The 17,496-nt window shown below is 44.6% G+C and overlaps 1 protein-coding gene across 2 annotated transcripts in view; it reads right to left on the bottom strand.

Moving 5' to 3' along the window:
- The window catches only part of SMOC1 (SPARC related modular calcium binding 1), a 133,622-nt gene that overhangs the window by 11,929 nt on the left and 104,197 nt on the right, over positions 1-17,496 (bottom strand). For both annotated transcript variants that reach the window (XM_075151954.1, XM_075151955.1), the window contains exons 8-10: positions 14,108-14,300; positions 13,133-13,215; positions 9,487-9,592 (exon numbers count right to left, since the gene is read on the bottom strand). In XM_075151954.1, coding sequence (XP_075008055.1) covers positions 9,487-9,592; positions 13,133-13,215; positions 14,108-14,300 — 382 coding nt within the window. The remainder of the gene's footprint in view (positions 1-9,486; positions 9,593-13,132; positions 13,216-14,107; positions 14,301-17,496) is intronic.

Below are 17,496 nucleotides of genomic sequence, written 5' to 3'. Positions count from 1 at the left end.
AGGCAAAATACGCAGGTCTTACATTCTCCTCCTTTTAGCTGGGCTCTTTTGAGAGAGATGAACTTTTTCTAAAAATGTCCTTTAGCATTAACAAGTGATGCCAAGAGATTCCTGGAGGCTGATACCCTCAGTAGCTCTGGTTGTCCTCACACCAGTTGCTGAAACCCTGCCTAATCCCAGAAGGATCCCCTTTAGAGGGCAAGAGGCAATCTGCATTGTCCTTTTGACCCTTGGGCTCCCATTCAAGTTAGCAGCAGGAGAGCCGTGAGTGTCAGCTGTCATGGCAGTTTCTGTGATAGCAACATCTAGACTTCAGAAAGGGAACAAATTCATTTAATGCAAGACACATTCATTATTTTAAAATGTCCTTGGCAAGATGCAAAATTCTTGCTGTATCTATTTATACGATCTGAACTCCTGTGCTGTATTTTCAGCATGTTTAATGCTTTTCACATGGTTGATTTATACACAAGAATTCCACAGCAGACAAGCACCGCAAATCCATTAAAAGCAATACTACAGAACTGGCAACTTCAGTTTGCTTCATTTCTTACTCATTGTGATATTACAAGTTTGACGTTATTTGGCTCACATTTTCTTTCTGTGGACAACAACAAACAAGATCAGAGAGGAGGAGAAGAAGAGCAGGAGGAAAAGCAACAGCTGAAGATGCATGAATAGAGATTGCTGCCATTCAACGTCAAGCCATCACTGAACAAGCACTGTTACGTCATACCATTTAAGCCGTGTCTGGTGCTCTGCAGCAGCAGTGGGAAAAGGGTTATTCCTCAGTGATACAGAGAACTAGGGAAGAAACTCTTTCTAAAGAAGGATTCTTTAAAAATTGCAACTAAGCTAGTCCGTCTTTTCTCCATGTGACGAGTGTGCCAACAGAGAAAGCTGAAATGATGCTGAAATGAGGCTGAGACTTGAGCCTTTTTCCTCCCAAGAATAAAGCATTTCAGTGCAGGGAAATTAGTAGATAGGTAGTCAGACATGCTACACTGGCACTGGATGCTCTGACTTGTTCCAGGAGACCCCTCCCAGCTACTGCCTAATTCCTTCCCCAGCAGTGAGAGAGGGACAGTTGCGTGCTGCAGGCAGCCAGACTCTGGTGCGAGTTTGGGGCATTCTAGCTGATGGGGAAATATTAAGCCAGGTACCTTATAAAATGCACTTTAAGACTGTCACCAACCTTGTTTCAGAAACTGGTAGGATATATATTTAAATGGTCACTGAAAATTTCTTTGTTGGGAACTAGAAAGGAGGAAATTCTTTTGACCTTCCGGTATGACCAGTTTTGCCTCTAAAATGCAGCTACAGAGCCTGAAAAATAAAAAACCCACACTACTGCCATAGTAATTTAAATCACTAGTGAAGGGGAGTCTGCAACATGCAGAAAGCAAGCACTGGAGCTTAGGTAGGATCCCCATTAACCTTCTCTGATAGCTTTTACAAATAAGGATACAATTTAGAAAGATAGCCCCTATCCAGAGACATCTGGATCCTCGAAACAAGTAAACGCACGCAGTAGGGAGAGGCAAATAAACTGCACAACATTTTTCCCAAGGTTTTACTTGAAACTATTTCTTTCATCATGTAATTCTTAGCTGAGAAGCAGCCTGGCATTCAGTCACAGCATCTGGTCAATGTACAGTGGGATAAACACTGTGGAGGAGGAAGAAGAGCTTGGGAATAAGTTTGGCTTAGTTTTGGGAGCCAAAATACAAGGCAAGCCCCTGGAACCACCTTTGGACAAGCAGAAATTGCAAAAATCTCCCCAGGAAGCTAAGGGAGTGCCCAGATTTTTCAGAGCCTTGAAATTGTATGTGAAGACCAGGATGACAGAAGAGAATAAAAACACATCCTGTGGCTTGTTTTTATGACATTTATGAACACAGTCATTGGCCTCTCTCCCTTCTGGAAATGAGCTGGCTATCATTTGAAGACCAGCATGTTTCCAACAGCCACAGGGAATTTCTGTATTGCAAGGGACAATATTCTGCTTTTGCTGAGAGGGAGGAATAAAACCTGAGCTTTTGCATGTGAGATTCCCCTTGTCCACACCTTGGCCTGCCCTTTGTTTCCTGAAGGCCCACAACTGGAGAGGCAGAAATAGAGAAAATAGCAGAGCATCTTAGAACCAACAGCAGAAAGACAACAGACAGGAACACAAGCTTCTCTCTACCTGCTGGAGACACTCACAACCAGGACTTAAAAGTGTCTCTTTTTCAGAGGCACACCGAGGAGGAGCTCTTGTGAGTTACCAAGAGAGGCAATATAGCTCTCTTTAGCACTTCCATAACGAAAATCAGGGAAATCCACAGGCTAATACAGATACATTGACTCATGAGGTGATGATACATCAATTTTTGCCTTTACAAACATGCTGAGAGCTCATGCTGAAAACTGCAGCATGCTAATGGAGCTAAAGGGAGTTAGTTTAACTGCTGTGATTGTAGGAGGAAGGAAGACATAGCCACTTCTGAGTTTTTCCTGTTGGCTGGCTTAGCGAGACTGCAGTTCCTGAGTTGGCTGCCTGCCCTTTCTGATGATCATCCAGAATCCCAGCACAGGAAGGATCCACATCCTCTCAGTGCAGCCATATCCCCCCGGCTCATGAAATTACATGATACACTAAAGAAGGCTGAGGATACAACACCGTATCTAACTATCTTGACTTTGACGCCTGCCCATGCAAGACACTTATGCACCATCCATGAAACATGAATTGATGCAACTTCACAGCACTGCTAAGCCACCTAGCTTTGATGATGTGCCATGACAACAACCATACCTGCCAGGTCAGCTGAAATAAATCTGGGGGCTCTAATTGTCCTGCAAGCACAGACTTTGCAGGAGTATTCCAGGGGAATTTCCCCCTATTACCTCTCCATTGTGTTGCAAGAGAAATAAATCAGCCCTCAGATGCAAACTTCATTTGTTGGGCTGCCTCTCTGCTCATTCAGACCATAAAGGAATCAGAAAAACCAAGAGAGAACAAAGCTGCCCTGTACATTCTCAACTCCCAGCAAAACAACGTCTCTTGCTCTAACACCAGTCCCACAAAAATCCACTGAATTCCAGTCTCTCACTCCAGTGCTGTAGCAGCTGTAAGACCTAGTAAAGACAGACATTACCAAAATGCAGTCTTCTCATGTTGACTACATTACAGCTGTACTTACTTTTCTTACCTAATTGTTCCTCTTTAGCATTCCATGGCAAAACAATCAATCCTAAAGAATGAGTGCGGAGAAAGCAGAGAGCTCTGTGCAAGCTGATTTTCCAAATCTAACCTGTTATTGCTGGATTGCCTCTGTACACGAGCCAGCAAGTTGAGCTCCATTATGCAGCATAAGCCCACCCACAGTCCAATGATGAAGAGAAGCATGATCTGTCATTAACAGCCTAGGACACGGAACCTGCTCTCTCAGCTTTCTTACTAATTTGTTGGCATCACATATATAGTCTTCTCTAAGTAGGCTTTCGCTCCTCCCTCCTGTGTAGTGTGCTACCAGCTTCCTCATAGGAGAAGAATACTTATTTCTTAGGTGGCTTATGCTTGGAGGTATGTGGGTTAAGGTACTGTTACTTTTAATGATACTATTTTCCAGTTGCAACACTTCCACAGAACACCTTCATATCGTCTGGTGTAACTGGGGTACAGGCAGAAAGCAAAGAGGCTATGAAAAAACATGGGCATGCACTTTTTGCAGCTGGACTGAATTCTGGAGCACAGAGAGAAGAATATGCCAAAATATCAAATAAACAGCTTGAATATGCACTTTGCATGCAGTCTGTAATGCTTTCCAGCCTTTGAGGCCCTTTGCAAGAAAGCAGGAGTTAACTCAGTGGGAAGGAGCAGGGAAGAAGGGGACGTATATAAGGTAAAGTATAGAAGAGAAGCAAGTGTCAGACACTACTCACATACTGAACTGTGTACAGTGTGCAATCAAATTATCCTCCATAGAACTGTGTTGTCGAAGTGTAATATGCTCCACTAAATTTTACTGAGTAAAATGAAGTCCATTCCTACCAAAGCTGATCCTTTGCTCCCTGAACACTTGCAGCCCCACTGCTTCCCACTGCACAGACTGCATGGACCCACAATACTGTTGCAGTGACAGAAAATCCTAATACAAAATACTGCTTTAAGAGAAAGTAAGGTTGCAACCTCTGAAGTACCCAGCGCACTGATTACTTGTTTGAAGACCTTTGGAAAACCTATTATTTTGTAATCAAAGTTTATGTAGCAACAATAGCAGCTGAGGCAGGAGGGGGAAAAGGGAGTAAGACCAGCTGAACATCACCTAACTGGACCGCAGAGACTATAAACCAGAGGGACCTATTCCAGAATGAAAGAACACTGATGGACAAGAAACTGCTAGCAGAAGCAAGAGTAGAAAAAAAATTAGTCCAGCTTCCACTCCTAACACATAAGGTATGTTTGTGGTCAGGATGTCTACAGGACTTAAAGTTGTAAGTTACTATGACTTGAAAATATTTTGCAAGGATGTATACCTTGCTTGGTGCTGTCTCGCTGAATGAAGGACGGATGAGAGCGAAATGTCATGACTGACCCTGCCAGTCAACACCCATGGCAGCATTCATGATGTCCACCAAGGTGCCTGGGGTAGTGGTGGAAAGCAATAAGAGTTTAACAAGCTGAGGTAAAATTCAGAATTGTTCTTACTCTTCTTCCACTTCTTACTTTCCTTTTGGTGTTCTTTGCAGTTGTCTATTTTAAAGTTAAAAGCTGTAATGGTGGAACATGGCTTGAATCAAAGAGGATTACTCTAATGGAATTGCAAAAGGATCATGTATTTGTTTTATTATTCTCCCTTTCCTGTAGCCAAAGAATCAAGAAGCCAACAAAAAACTAAGCTGTGTTCAGACTAAACAAAAGGGTACTACACAGTCCAAATTCATTACGGAGAATACATAATTCCTTTACAGTTAAAACTTAAGTTATCTTCCTATTACAGGCCAAATTTCTTCCTCTCCTCCGGCTAAGTTGTGTATGAAACATTATTCTGAACACAACTTTTCTGAAGATTGTGGGATAAATCATTTAGAAGGTTTAAAAATCACCTCCCTTCACTCCTCATTGACTGTTCAAAGATCCTCCTCTTACATGAACTCTCCCGTATCTTTAATTAGGCTAGAATTTCCATCGGAGCACAAAAAGAAGTTGGTATTCAACTTCAATTGAAATGCAATAGGAGTTGGGCATTAACTTCCTTGCACTGTTTGAAAGTGTCAATCTTTATTAAAACATGGCTCGGCTTCAGAACACCCTGGAGATGTGCTGAGCTGTGCTTGCCTGCTTCAAACTGCTCAACTAGAGCATGAAAGGGAACCTCGGGGGCAGTTTTCTGAAGTACTTTTTAGGGCTATTACATGGGGAATAATTGGCAACTTAAAATGAGGGACACAGCTGCTGTGTTACATGATAAGGGTGGCTGTTGTAAGCTGCCCTTTTAACCCAAAATTCCACAGGGCATTAATATTTTTGCTGATACTGTAGCAAGCCATAGTGCACACATTTTGGCAACTAAAGTTCACCTCTGAATTGGCAGGGACCAAAGACAGTTTCTCAGATAAGGGAAACCCAGGCCGGGATCCCCGTTGGTCTATTTTAGTTTAGGCCCTGTGTGATATGAATATGTCCGAATTAGAAAATAGACTAAAATGTACTAAAGAATAAATTTTAAAAAGTGCTGCTCCTATTATATAGGATTTATACGTGAACAATTTCAACTATGCGTCTTTTCAAAAAGGATACCAAACACTGGTTAATAAACCAATTTCCTACAAGCGCTCTCTTAATTACTTTGAAAACATACAGTAACAAGATGTGCCTTGGAGTTATTACATAAACTTAAAATTAAGAATGAATTTTACCAGAGATTTTCTGTTTAAAAAGTCTAAATGAAGTCTACTTGGCTATTTTGCTGTAATATAAACCAGGGCCACGAGGAAGGGAAGTTCTCATCTCATTTACATTATTGTAAAGCAAGAGTAACTCAATTAAAGTCAATAGCTTTGAACTTGCTTAAACGAGACAAGACCTATAAGGGATTACAAGGTTGTTTTAAGCATGCCCAATAAAAAAAAAAGTCTTATCAGGTTTTACTTACATGGCCTGAAGCAATCCAAGTTGTACAGCCTCACTTTGCTGCTACTAGATTGTTTTTGTGTGTGCCAAGTATAAAGTGTGCAGTTTAGCACAGCTCTGTGTAGTATTTTAAATGCAGATCTCTATCATTTCTCCCCATGCTCCTCCTTCCCCCCTAAAATAAAGCTAATACGGACATTAATTGCAAAGCCAGATAGCTTTGCAGCATAAATAAGTAAAGTCTTCAAGATGAAGACATTCAGCAAATGCAAGAAGTTTTCACTCCGCATATCCAGACTCAGGCCGCAAGGTCATCTAATCTGATTTCCTGTATATCATACTCACAGAATGTGAATCAAATTACTTTTAGGACCATAATTCAAGTTTGACTAAAGCAAGTCTTTCTGAAAGGCATCAGGCCTAAGATGAAAGCCTTAGAGAGAGGGAACCTGTCACCTCCCTCATGACTTCATTCTGCCTTAGAATTGCCCTCACTTTAAAGAAATCGTGATCACAAGTTTGTTTATATTCAGCTAATCATGTTCTTCCTCACTAGACCAAAGAGCTTGCAGAGCTTTTGTCCCTTATGGAGATACTCAGATTATACAAAATCATCTTTCAACCTTTTGGGTTTTATTTTCTTTCTTTCTTTTAATACCCTAAGGAAGGCTGAGCTCCTTAAGACTCTCACTGTTAGGCTTTTTCAACCCTTTACACTTTGGAAAGGCTCTTCTCTGTGTTTGGTCCCAGATTTTAATGTTGATACTAAAGATGCATATTGTATGCCAGTATCATCTCTCTGCTGCCATGGAGAAACAGGAATACTCCCCGCCTTCCCTAAAAATCCTACTTGCTGCTTCTCTGATTGATTAAAATACATAGGACAATACATGGGGCCAACTGACATGGGAGTACGGCTTGCTGTTTTCCTGGCCTACCCTCTACAACAGGCATAAGCTTTGCTGGCGATATGTTAAAAGTTTACCTTAGATCATTGGATGCATTGTTCAAATTCTAAAAAAGGCCCAGAAGGATGAAATGCTGAACACTGTAAAGGAACAGAAGGAGGGAGGCTACAGAGGAACCAGTGCGTGTTTAAATACAGAACCTGTTCTGCCATCATTATGGCAAAGATGGAGAAGAGCCTGCAATAAGTGAAGCTTGCCTCACAAATAAGAAAACCGATATTAAGACGTTAAAACTGACATGACTGACATTAAGAAAAATCAGATAGCCAGATCTCTAGCTTTTCTTTTCAACATGACCTTCTCAGCAAACCTGGGCCAGGGAGATACAGGATAAGCACTGTCATAAATCCAGTACTTTGTTAGTTGTTAAGGCTGGAAATTATTAACTGTATAAGTAAAATATCCCTTCGTCTTGGAAAAGGGTTTTCATTTCCAGTGCCAAAGTCAAGTTAGGTCACCCAGAAAATTTCAGATATTCCTGAAGAGAGGACTCAGGACATTCCTCCCCTTGGGAAACTTGGGAAGAAGGACTCATTGCACAGAAACGGATTCCCAGTTCTGCAAACTCATACGAAATGAAAGCTGTACTGATTAAAATTTTATATAAGTACCAAAAATTCCTTGAAATGCTTTTTTTTGCAAAATAAATGGTCCCATCATGGCACGGTGGGATGGAAAAGCTTGACACATGTTCTTTTGGGTATGCGCTTAGCCTAGCTGATGCACATGGAAGTTTACGCCAGAGCAGTTTCCTGAATTTAATCGTGGCTGTGGGCAGGCAGAATATTTGGGTGGCAGCAGTCTTTCGCCTTACAAAGGACAGCCTGCTAAAAGATTTCTTTTTCCCCTTGCAACTGGGCTGCCGACACTGGAGCTGAAAATAAATCAACATGACGACTGTGTGAAGAGCTGGGCAGTGAAAAATTCTACCAGAAAGGCCTCTATTGAAAGCTGAGAAATACACAAAGCTTGGGGAACATTAGGAAGCAAGCATGCTGGTTTATAGAAGTGCAGTGGGGGCATACATCTCTGGTCTCTACAATATTGGTTTATATTAAGCTTTATTTTAAGAGTGATGATTACATTGGCTGGGTTTCAGTCCCTGTGCCAAAGATGCCAAATAAATATCAAATACTCTCCAGGGCTTCCCGCCACCCCTACCCACTGCATTTCAACCATGCAAATTAGACGGAATTGACATTGGAATGCTTATGGCTGGGAGAGAACGACGTATTTCCCATCCTTGGGGCATTTTTCATCCTGTTTATATGAATACAGACATGCGAGGCATATACTGTTAATTCGATGGGTTACAGAATATTCAGCGTGCAGGCACTCGGCCACTGGCCTGATTTGTAAGGTCCAAATGCGAAAGTTAAAACCATATGGGTTCACAAGCAATGCACGCTGAAACCAAGAGGCACAAAGGTGCCACCCAGGAAGTTTTTTGTCTTGAGTAGTTAAAGATGGCACCGCTTCCTTCTACATTTTGAAGAGGAAAGCAGGGGATCAACATCACTCCCAATGCATTGGAACAATACCCACAGAAGTAACACATGCACAGAGGCACCTCCTTCATCCCTACACCTTTATGAAGACGAGCACAGTATTCGTTGTGGCATCCCTGCGTGCTAAACTAGCACTGACTCCTTTTATAGTCGGGGGAATCCAGAAGCATAGAAGCTTTGCCTCGCCGAGGCAATATAGCACTTCTTTTAAATCCATCACAGTCCGTTCTCACCGGCCTGTCCAGCCGCAGTATTGCAGCTGCTGCGCTAAGGGGATTTGCTGTTATCAAGCAGAAGGGGGAGACAAGACCTCAGCTTTTCTCCAGTTCCCCAGGAACGCAGACTTCTGCCCACCTCTTGCAACAGGCCTGACCTGCTGCTCCTTCCAAGAGGGATGAACAGGCAGCCGGTCAGAGGGGACGGCCGTGAAAAACAGTTCCTCTCCTCATCGGCAGGCTGGCTCCTGCCCCACAGCAAAACCACAGCGCTGGTACTGCCAAGAATTTGGTTCGCATTCTTCACTCCCCGTGGTAGCCACTAGGCCACACGGTCTCCTTCAATCCATTTGCATTTTATTAGGTCTTTTCATGCACCAGGGGACAAAAGAACAAGCCACTTCCTCCCACTGAGCTCTCATTTCACACTTCAAATGGGCTATACTAACCTTTATGGTGGAGCAGCTGCCAGAGAGGAGGGGCGGGAGGAGGCAGGCAGGGCTAGGATGACAGGACAGAGCAGCATCTGAAGGTGCAGCCCCAGCTCCTCTCCCAGCAACCCAAAGGAGCCCGAACCAGCACAGAGCAACACCTTTCCCTCCCACCCCCACCTCAGGGGCACCCCGAGCTCTGCAGCCACCCTGGTGGCGTTCAGCCCAGGTGCTTTCTGGACTCACCTCCCACCCCCAGTAGGTGCTGCTGAGTTAATAGCCTGTACCATGTCCGTAGTCAGAGCATCAAGTAAGCTGGTAATAAATTCAACTTTCTTCCCTTCTGGGCAGCCTGCAGAAAGAAAAGAGGAGGTTTAATGAAAGAACACATAGGATTGGTCTCCTACCCCAGTTCAGCAAGGATCAGCCAGAACCTCCTTTGTTTGTAACATGGCAGCCATCATCAGTCCCTAAGGAAAGGCAGAAGAATCCCTCAGTGGGTTTCTCTGCGTGGCAATTTGTCCTGCAGCTTTTGTCCAGGCACACACAGGGTCACTAACAATATCTGGCAGGAAGACTGTGTGGTTAGCTTTACGGCCTCTCCCAGTTCCCTACCAGCATAACCACAGGGATGTGCTGGAAGCGCCTGGCAGACGGAGTTCCCATGGTGACACTTGCAGAGAAGTTTACAAAACAACTCATTACCTCCTGGGTCATCTTCCTCTGCAAACATGGCTGTTCTGAGGACCTAACTGACAGCTTAAAGCTTCCCGAAGCACGGGCCAAAGCGAGTGCCACTGCTTGCACTCTCCTCTTCAGGCACAGAGAGTGTTGCCTGCCAGCAGCTACCACAATAATTCAGTTCTTTGCATGATCACACTGCATGGGAAATACGTCAGTCTAAGTCAACACGTGGTAATTGCCCCCAGTCACTGCTGGCTTAAGCAGGACAAAGCAGGCTGAAGACGAGCTTGGTAACCATTTCCATTACTTAGTCTGAGGCCGTCTAGTTCCCCACCATCATAACCACAGACTGACAGAGCTTCCTATCCTTAACAGTGCCAGCCTGTTATGACACAGCTGAGATGAAATTCTCCATCTCCTCACCTTTATGAGGCAATCTATGCTGTTCCCTTGCTTCTTAAAGGAGCAAAAGCATACTTCATTTAATACTGGAACAATTGCTCTAGCCTACCAAGGAATGAGCATACTTAACTTCAACCCACCATCTCCGAAACCATTGTCCAAAACCCATCACCTCCCATCCTATTGTCTTCTCTTGATGTGCCAGAGAAGCCATCACCACATCCCTTACCTCTTCTCTTTCCCAAAACCAACATTCACTACCAATTAGTCAGCTGATTAAGGCAGAAGACATCAGAAAACAGCCTCCCCCTAGCAACATATAGCAGTGTCAACACTTTCTGCTTTTCCCGGACAAGCAGAGAAGCACGTGTACCCAAAACAGAGCACCAGAAACTTACTGTAATCCCTTGACAGCTGAAAGCAGCTTGCAAATTGATCTGACAAAACTCCCTCCTTTGCAGCATTACAGGCTCTGTTCTCTGCAATAGCTAACCAACAGTCCCTCGCCTGTCTCCATATTATGTGCATTACACACACGCACACCCCTCAGCACTCATTTGGCACATGGTCCAGAAAATGTCAGCATTGTAATGGGTAAGCTGCTATGGCAGCCAGAGTAGACCACTCACTTAAAGGAGCTTTTTGTTGCAGTAATGAGAAGGTTGAAAAACCATTTGCTAGAAGTCATCTCCCTGGGGCCTCAGCATCTCACCGTCTGCAGGAATTAGCAGCTTGCCATTTGCTATGTGCAAGCAACACTTCCCTTCCTTCTTTCTTTCTTTCTTCTGGCCACAGCCATGACACAGTTTGTGAAGAGGGTACGTGTAAGTGTGCAAGGATTTGGACTTATGTCTCCCCCATCTTGGCCTCTGCAGGGTCTCTTCACACAGGCCAAGGAGCACACTGCCTGCAGCACTGAGAATCTGAAGAATGGGCAGACCTCTAGAAGAGGAATAAGGTAAGGAGTCCCCCAGAATTGAGTGCAAATGGAATGAGCAGTCTCAAATTAAAGCAGGGGTTTTCTTAAAATTCAGTTCTGCTAAGAAATAAGAGTGGGAAAAAGTAAAAAGAAACATCCTTTCTCACCCCCTGCAGTTCTGAATCAGCAGTGAATTTTTGCATACAAGAGCAGCTAATCAAACAAACCTCAAGTCAGCACAGCATCTCTCAGTCAGACAAACCAGCATCAGATCCTCCATCTCCTAGTCTCTCCATAGACAAGGGTATTTTCAGTGACGGGAATCATCATGCCAGCCAATGCAGCCAAGCACAGAGCTGAAAGTTTACTCAGGCACAGAAAACAGGCTTGAGCTGAGAGGGGAACTCTCCTGGAGTCTGATGCTGGGACCAGACCACTAAGCTACAGAGCATCATGTGTCCTCTTCTCCGTCAAGCAGTTCCTGTCCCCTTGTCCAGCTGCAGCTGCAGCGCAGAAGTGGAGGGAGAAGGGAAATGAAACCATTCTGTCTTCCTGAGAGATCAGAAAGAAAGGCTCAAAGAAAAAGCTCAAGAGCAAAGGATTTTCACAGAGCAGTCCTGGAAAGGCAGGGGGAAGTGCAGGGAGAGGCAGTAAAACAAGGGCAGAAGGGGATGGGGAAGAAAGGAAGTAAGGTTATTCTATTTTACCGTGATTTCCTAAGGAAATGAGCCTTAATGCAATCATTTAGCTGGTTTCCCTCCCCCTACGCCCCAAAGTAATACTTGAACCAAGTGGCCAGTTTCATTCGAATGTGAGAGGGAGGCAGATAGGAAATTTCTACATGATTTGTGAAAATGAGGAGCTGCATAGAAGAGAGCCCTGCTGAGGGCAGAGTTGCTAAGCAGAAAGCTATGGGGCTCGAGGTCAGGAGCCGGCAGGAGGAGAATTAGGAGACACAGAAGGCAAATCTGGAACAAATCTCATTTCCTTTGCTAACCTGCTCAGGGACAACTCACTTTATGCTAGCCCTAGAAAGGGCCAGGAGAAAATGAAGTGGATCCAGACCTACCAGCTCTTTCTGCAGAGTTCTTGGTCTCTACCACTCCCTCATGGTAAAGAGGGATCCACTGTAGCTTCTGTTTTCAAGCAGTCAGCCCCCACCCAGGAGAGCAATGGCTGACCTGTCAGTGAGGGCCCCTCACTTTGCTCCTTCGAAAGGCGGCAGGAAGGAAAAACCAGAGCACAGGCAGGTAGGACAGCATTTTTAAGAGCTGCACAGACACCTATGCCCAGCACATCTTCCTAGCAGAAACAAGGTAGGCAAACAGTAAATTATGGCTTGTCACTCTGTTAAGAGGGAAAAGCAGAATATAAAACAAGCAGCAATGGGAGATAAAGCAGGTCCCAGGCAGAAAATGAGGGATACATAAGTGAGGAGCTAGCATTAGTTCAGGGACCTTAGTGCACCAGGAACACTGCCCTGCCAGGTCCGTGCAGTGACAATTGCCAGCTGTGTCCTCTTTTGTTGCTCAGGGGGCACCAAGCTGCTGAAAAGCTCTGCTAAATGGAAAGGATCCTGTCCTGGCCAGGCTTTGAAGAAGAACATTCAATGCTGAGCCCGTTCTTCCCTCAGGGGACCTCCAGACATCCAGGTTTCTTTCCTGAAAATTCTGATCCCAGACATGTTTTCAAAGGGCAGACAGGCAATAAACCACTCCCAGCCTTTTCCAGTTCACTGCTGAAACTGGAGGTGATCCAAAATAACACAGAATAAAACCCATGGTAAAACATGCATGGTGAGGGAAATCCCCCATCTCCTCAACAATATTCTTGTCCCAAGGTGAGACAAGGGAAGAAGGCAGAGACAGGATCTTGTTCCTCTCTGACCTGGAAGTTCTCTGTCCTTGAATGGATCATCAATCTCTGTGCTCTTCGATCTGGCATCGCTTTCACACACTGGGGTCTCATAGCTGAAAAAGGAGAACAGCAGATGCTGAACTATATGATATAGCTTTAGTGTCATCAGATGGTTGCTAAGGTGTTGTGTCTTATCTGCTTACTGCAGGGGAAACCAATAAACCTGCAGAAGAAATACTATTCTCAAGCATCTGTCTGCTTAAGGACAGTCAGCAACAGCAGCAGAAGTGGAGAGAGAAGGAAGAGCATACTCTGAAGTCCAGTACCAGCTACCAACCCAAACCCACAAACAGCCCAAGGCCCTCTTCCAACTCTTGTGGGCACAGGCTGAGCTTTTTTCCAAAGCTGTCCATGCTCTGCAGAATCACTGTATCTAACAGAGTTTAGGTCCCAACTCTTACTGGCCTGTTTTTATAACTTGCCAGACCCACAATTTGTTTCCAAACCCCAAGCGAGAAAAGATTCCCCAGGTAGTTTTAAGATACAGAGTAACTTAAAGAAAAATCTATCGCTGGTTTAAAATCTATCAACGCACAACCAAGCAGTCTTCTAAATCTCTACTGGTCAGGATCCAAGCGGCTGCAGCATGGAAGTATAAAGCAGAGGATAATGCAACAAAGCCACTTGTCTTTTCACTGCTCATGCCCCTGATCTGTACTCTTGAGCTAAGTCCTTGTTCCTGCTACCACCCAAAAGCTGCAAGCCAGAGAAAAAAAGGCTGCTTTGCATGAATACTTAACACAGAGAAAAGTAAGGGCAGTAGTTACTATGCACCAGCTCCTACAGAGAGGGAGCTGCATAGTAACATTCAACAGGGAACATCACATACGGCATTGCTAGCTCTAAGGAAGGTAGTACAGAGATGACTGCTCTAGAAGTAGGAACTTACCTGATATAGCAACAGTATTTTTTTATATCTCATGTCACCAGGCCTATAGCTCTTACCGAGTGGAAGTACCAGGCAGGGGGCGTCCCGTGTCCACCAGGACACACCAGCAGTACCCAGTCGACTGGTGGCATTGCACTGGTTTGTAGAGCCCTCCGGGAGCGCACTCGGGGATGACGATACCCTCGCGGGGGTTCTGCCTGGCCTCCTCCAGGGCGCTCTGCCTTTCCTGGTCGCAGGAGTGAACTTTCTCTGGAAAACGGGAGGGAGGTTGGAGGGGGCGGAGAAAAAAAAGTCAAATCAAAATCACCTTCCTCAGCTCAGCAGGATATAGGTATCCTTCACATTTCTGTTTCTGTTTCCTTCTCAGCAAACACCAGTATGTCTACATCCCTAGAGACTCAGGGGACTTCGGGGTTGAGAGCTTCCTCCTACATTTAGCTGTGACAGAACAATATTATGGATTATAGACAGTGCCCAGCAAGCCAGGAACAGCAGGAAAAACTGTTCCCGTTCACCTGGGTTTTGGAACAGAGCTATCAGATAACAATAATTCACTATTACTGCAGCCACGGGGTAAGCATTTCCCAGATGATTTTTCACATACTGAGAGATCCTAAATTGTGGCTTCTATTTTCCAGTTAAACGAAGGAGGCAAACACCCTGCCCTGCCCACCGTCTCTTTCTCCAGACTGCAACGCATTCTTCCCTCTCAATAGCATCTCTCCAACATGATCCCAAGAGGAGCAGAACGTTATGTTTAACACCGCCTTATCCAGTGCAGAGAGCACCTGCACACACCTCAGCAGGGAACAGAATGGGATATCCCATTCTACCCACACTGCCATCACCTCTCCAGCACACTCCACTCTTGTACCCACCTGGAAAACAGAGGGCACCCAACATTGCTTCCTACCGAGGGATAGGTAGGACCCTGTTCCCTTAACAGCTTATTACACAGAAAAGGTTATTTCCAAAGACGTTGTCAACCAGAGAACAGAGTACACAGATGGCACGCACCAAAGAGCAGAAAGAAGTCCAGAAGTGGCTTCTGCAGCCAGCCTGGCACCTTCGGCCCTAATGCTGCCTCTTCGACCACCGCCTGCAGAGGAGCGACAGATGCATGGAGAGGTGCCAGGCTGCTGCCTCTTATATGGACCAGCCGTTAAAGGGGGAAGAAATGCACAGAGTACCTATGGGACGTTAAGACCTATTTGGCTCAACAGCCAGAAGTTCTCAATTACAAGTCTTCAAACATTCTGGCCCTTTGAGGAGTAGGAAAATTATTTCAACTTTGGAAACCACTGAAGGTATCACAGAGAGGAAAAAAAGCACGCAGGTAGGACAGAAAGCAGTCAAGGCAGCTGATCACAGGATTTAAAACATGTCTAAGTGTAGGGTAAAAAAGAGAACAATATAACTCCTAACTTTTATCCTTAGGAGAGTGACAAAAACCAGAAGCAGGAACAGTTGTTCTCTTCTTCCCTAGCTTTTCTCTCCCTTGCAGTTTACTCTGTTTTTTCTTTTCTTTTTATAAATAAGCCACAACATCTGAAATTCCTTGCCACAGCCACGAATCCCCTCAAGCTTTCAAAACATAAAATGCTTCAACACTGACAGGCAATGACACCACAGGTTCATCCCAAACCTGCAGATGTTTGCACGGTCAGCCAGCAGACATGGCATGACCTCAGCATCCTGCCCCCAGGACAGGCTCAGCACATAACTAACACACGCTCACTGTTTCCGTGTATTTTGCCTGCCTGTCTGTACCCCATCAGTTACCTCTGATATTTTGGTGATAAATTCTGGTGCAGACAGTAATTTCTGTTCCGTATTTGGGGAACAGAAGGGGTGCTGATTCACAACTAGAATTCCTCAGCTTGGTAGCTGCAGGTACAACACAAAAAACTCCAGCAGGTCTGCGCAGCGTCACCTGAGTACAGCATGCTTTGGGTACCAGAAGCACTTTTACTGGTTTCTAATTGAACTGTAGCAGCTAAAGAGTCTCAGAGACCCAGAATGGTCTCCCTCTCCTCAGCACTTCAGATCACTGTCAAGGCTGGGAATGTGAAGGGCACCTGAACTTTGCCACACACAAATCCACACAACCGAAACACAGAATAAAAACTTTTAAGTGTCGGCAAGTCTGACTCAAGCAGAGAGAAACTTGATCGGGAGGGAGCAGGAGGGGATAAAGTCAACAAAAACTGAAAGGGAGCTCAAGCCTCAGCTGATATTTAAGCTGACTTCACTTTGCTGACAGATTTCACATCTGAAAAAAAGGCCCCGTGACTGCTCCCAAGCTGTACGTGGACAGAGAAGTCATTGAGCGGGAGGCCTGCAGGCTCCTTAACAAACCACTTACATCACGAGGGGCCCCCGCTTGCCCGCGGTCTGCCGACAGCAATTCACACCTTGGCCCTCAGGTGAGGAGGATCATTCTTGCAGCTTGGGGAAGCAAAAGCAGGGGCAGAATTCCCTATCATCATTTTATATAATTAGCAAAAGAAAAAAACCTTCTGCTGAAGAGAACTACATTCCAGGAATTTTTCTATCTAAATCCCCAAAGCTTCCTGAGTGCACAAAATCAAACTAAGATCTCTCAAGTCCTTTGCGTCTTGCAAAACCAGCACTAAAAATGTCTCTGAAAAAAAAAAAAGCGTTTTTTTTTGTGTGTGTCAGGACAAAAATATATGCCACTTTCATATGTGTCTTTTAATGAGTTAGCATCTTATTTTACATACACTTGCAGTTAAGTATGCAAATTACACAGAATAAATGTACAAACTTACAAACACATTTGTACTATGCCATAAAAAATGGCAAAAAATTCTCTGCACTTGTTAACAGAAATGTGTGGGAATTCAATAGTCATGGCATTTACTACCAGAATACAGAACTAATTGGTAGTTACTCCTGTTTGAAGGGTGTTTAAAGGCTGAGTGAAACAAATCTTACAGGTTTTGTTCAGTTGACATCAAATAGATGTAATGATGCAAAATCCCCCATCGTCACCAGTATTCAGTGGCCCGTCATTAGCAATGACACCAGTATAACTGAAAGAGCAGGGAGATCACATTTTTCTCATTTCTAGCATACATCTAGAAGTAGTCACCATGAAAGTCCCATCTATTCCATTACGTCCTGAAGAACATAAAACAGACATACTGGGGCAAACCAAAGGCCCAACTTGTCTCTGTTTCCCCTCCAGCCGTGGCCTAAAGCAGATGCTTAGAGGAGAACAGAGGAATAGGACAAGCATATACCTCTTTCCCCCATGTATTTCATGTCTCAGCCAGTGGTGGATCAGAAACTCGCAGAGACAGACACAGAGTTTGTATTTAGTGAGGAGCAATGGTTTTTCCCTTCCACCAGTTTGCCATGTCTCCCCTCAAACTTTTATTGACTATGACATCCCACAGCTAGTTCTGTGGCTTGACTACAT

This window comes from Calonectris borealis, chromosome 5 (assembly GCF_964195595.1).
Source record: "Calonectris borealis chromosome 5, bCalBor7.hap1.2, whole genome shotgun sequence".
NCBI lineage: Eukaryota > Metazoa > Chordata > Aves > Procellariiformes > Procellariidae > Calonectris > Calonectris borealis.
This window is presented reverse-complemented; position numbering and strand designations above follow the sequence as displayed.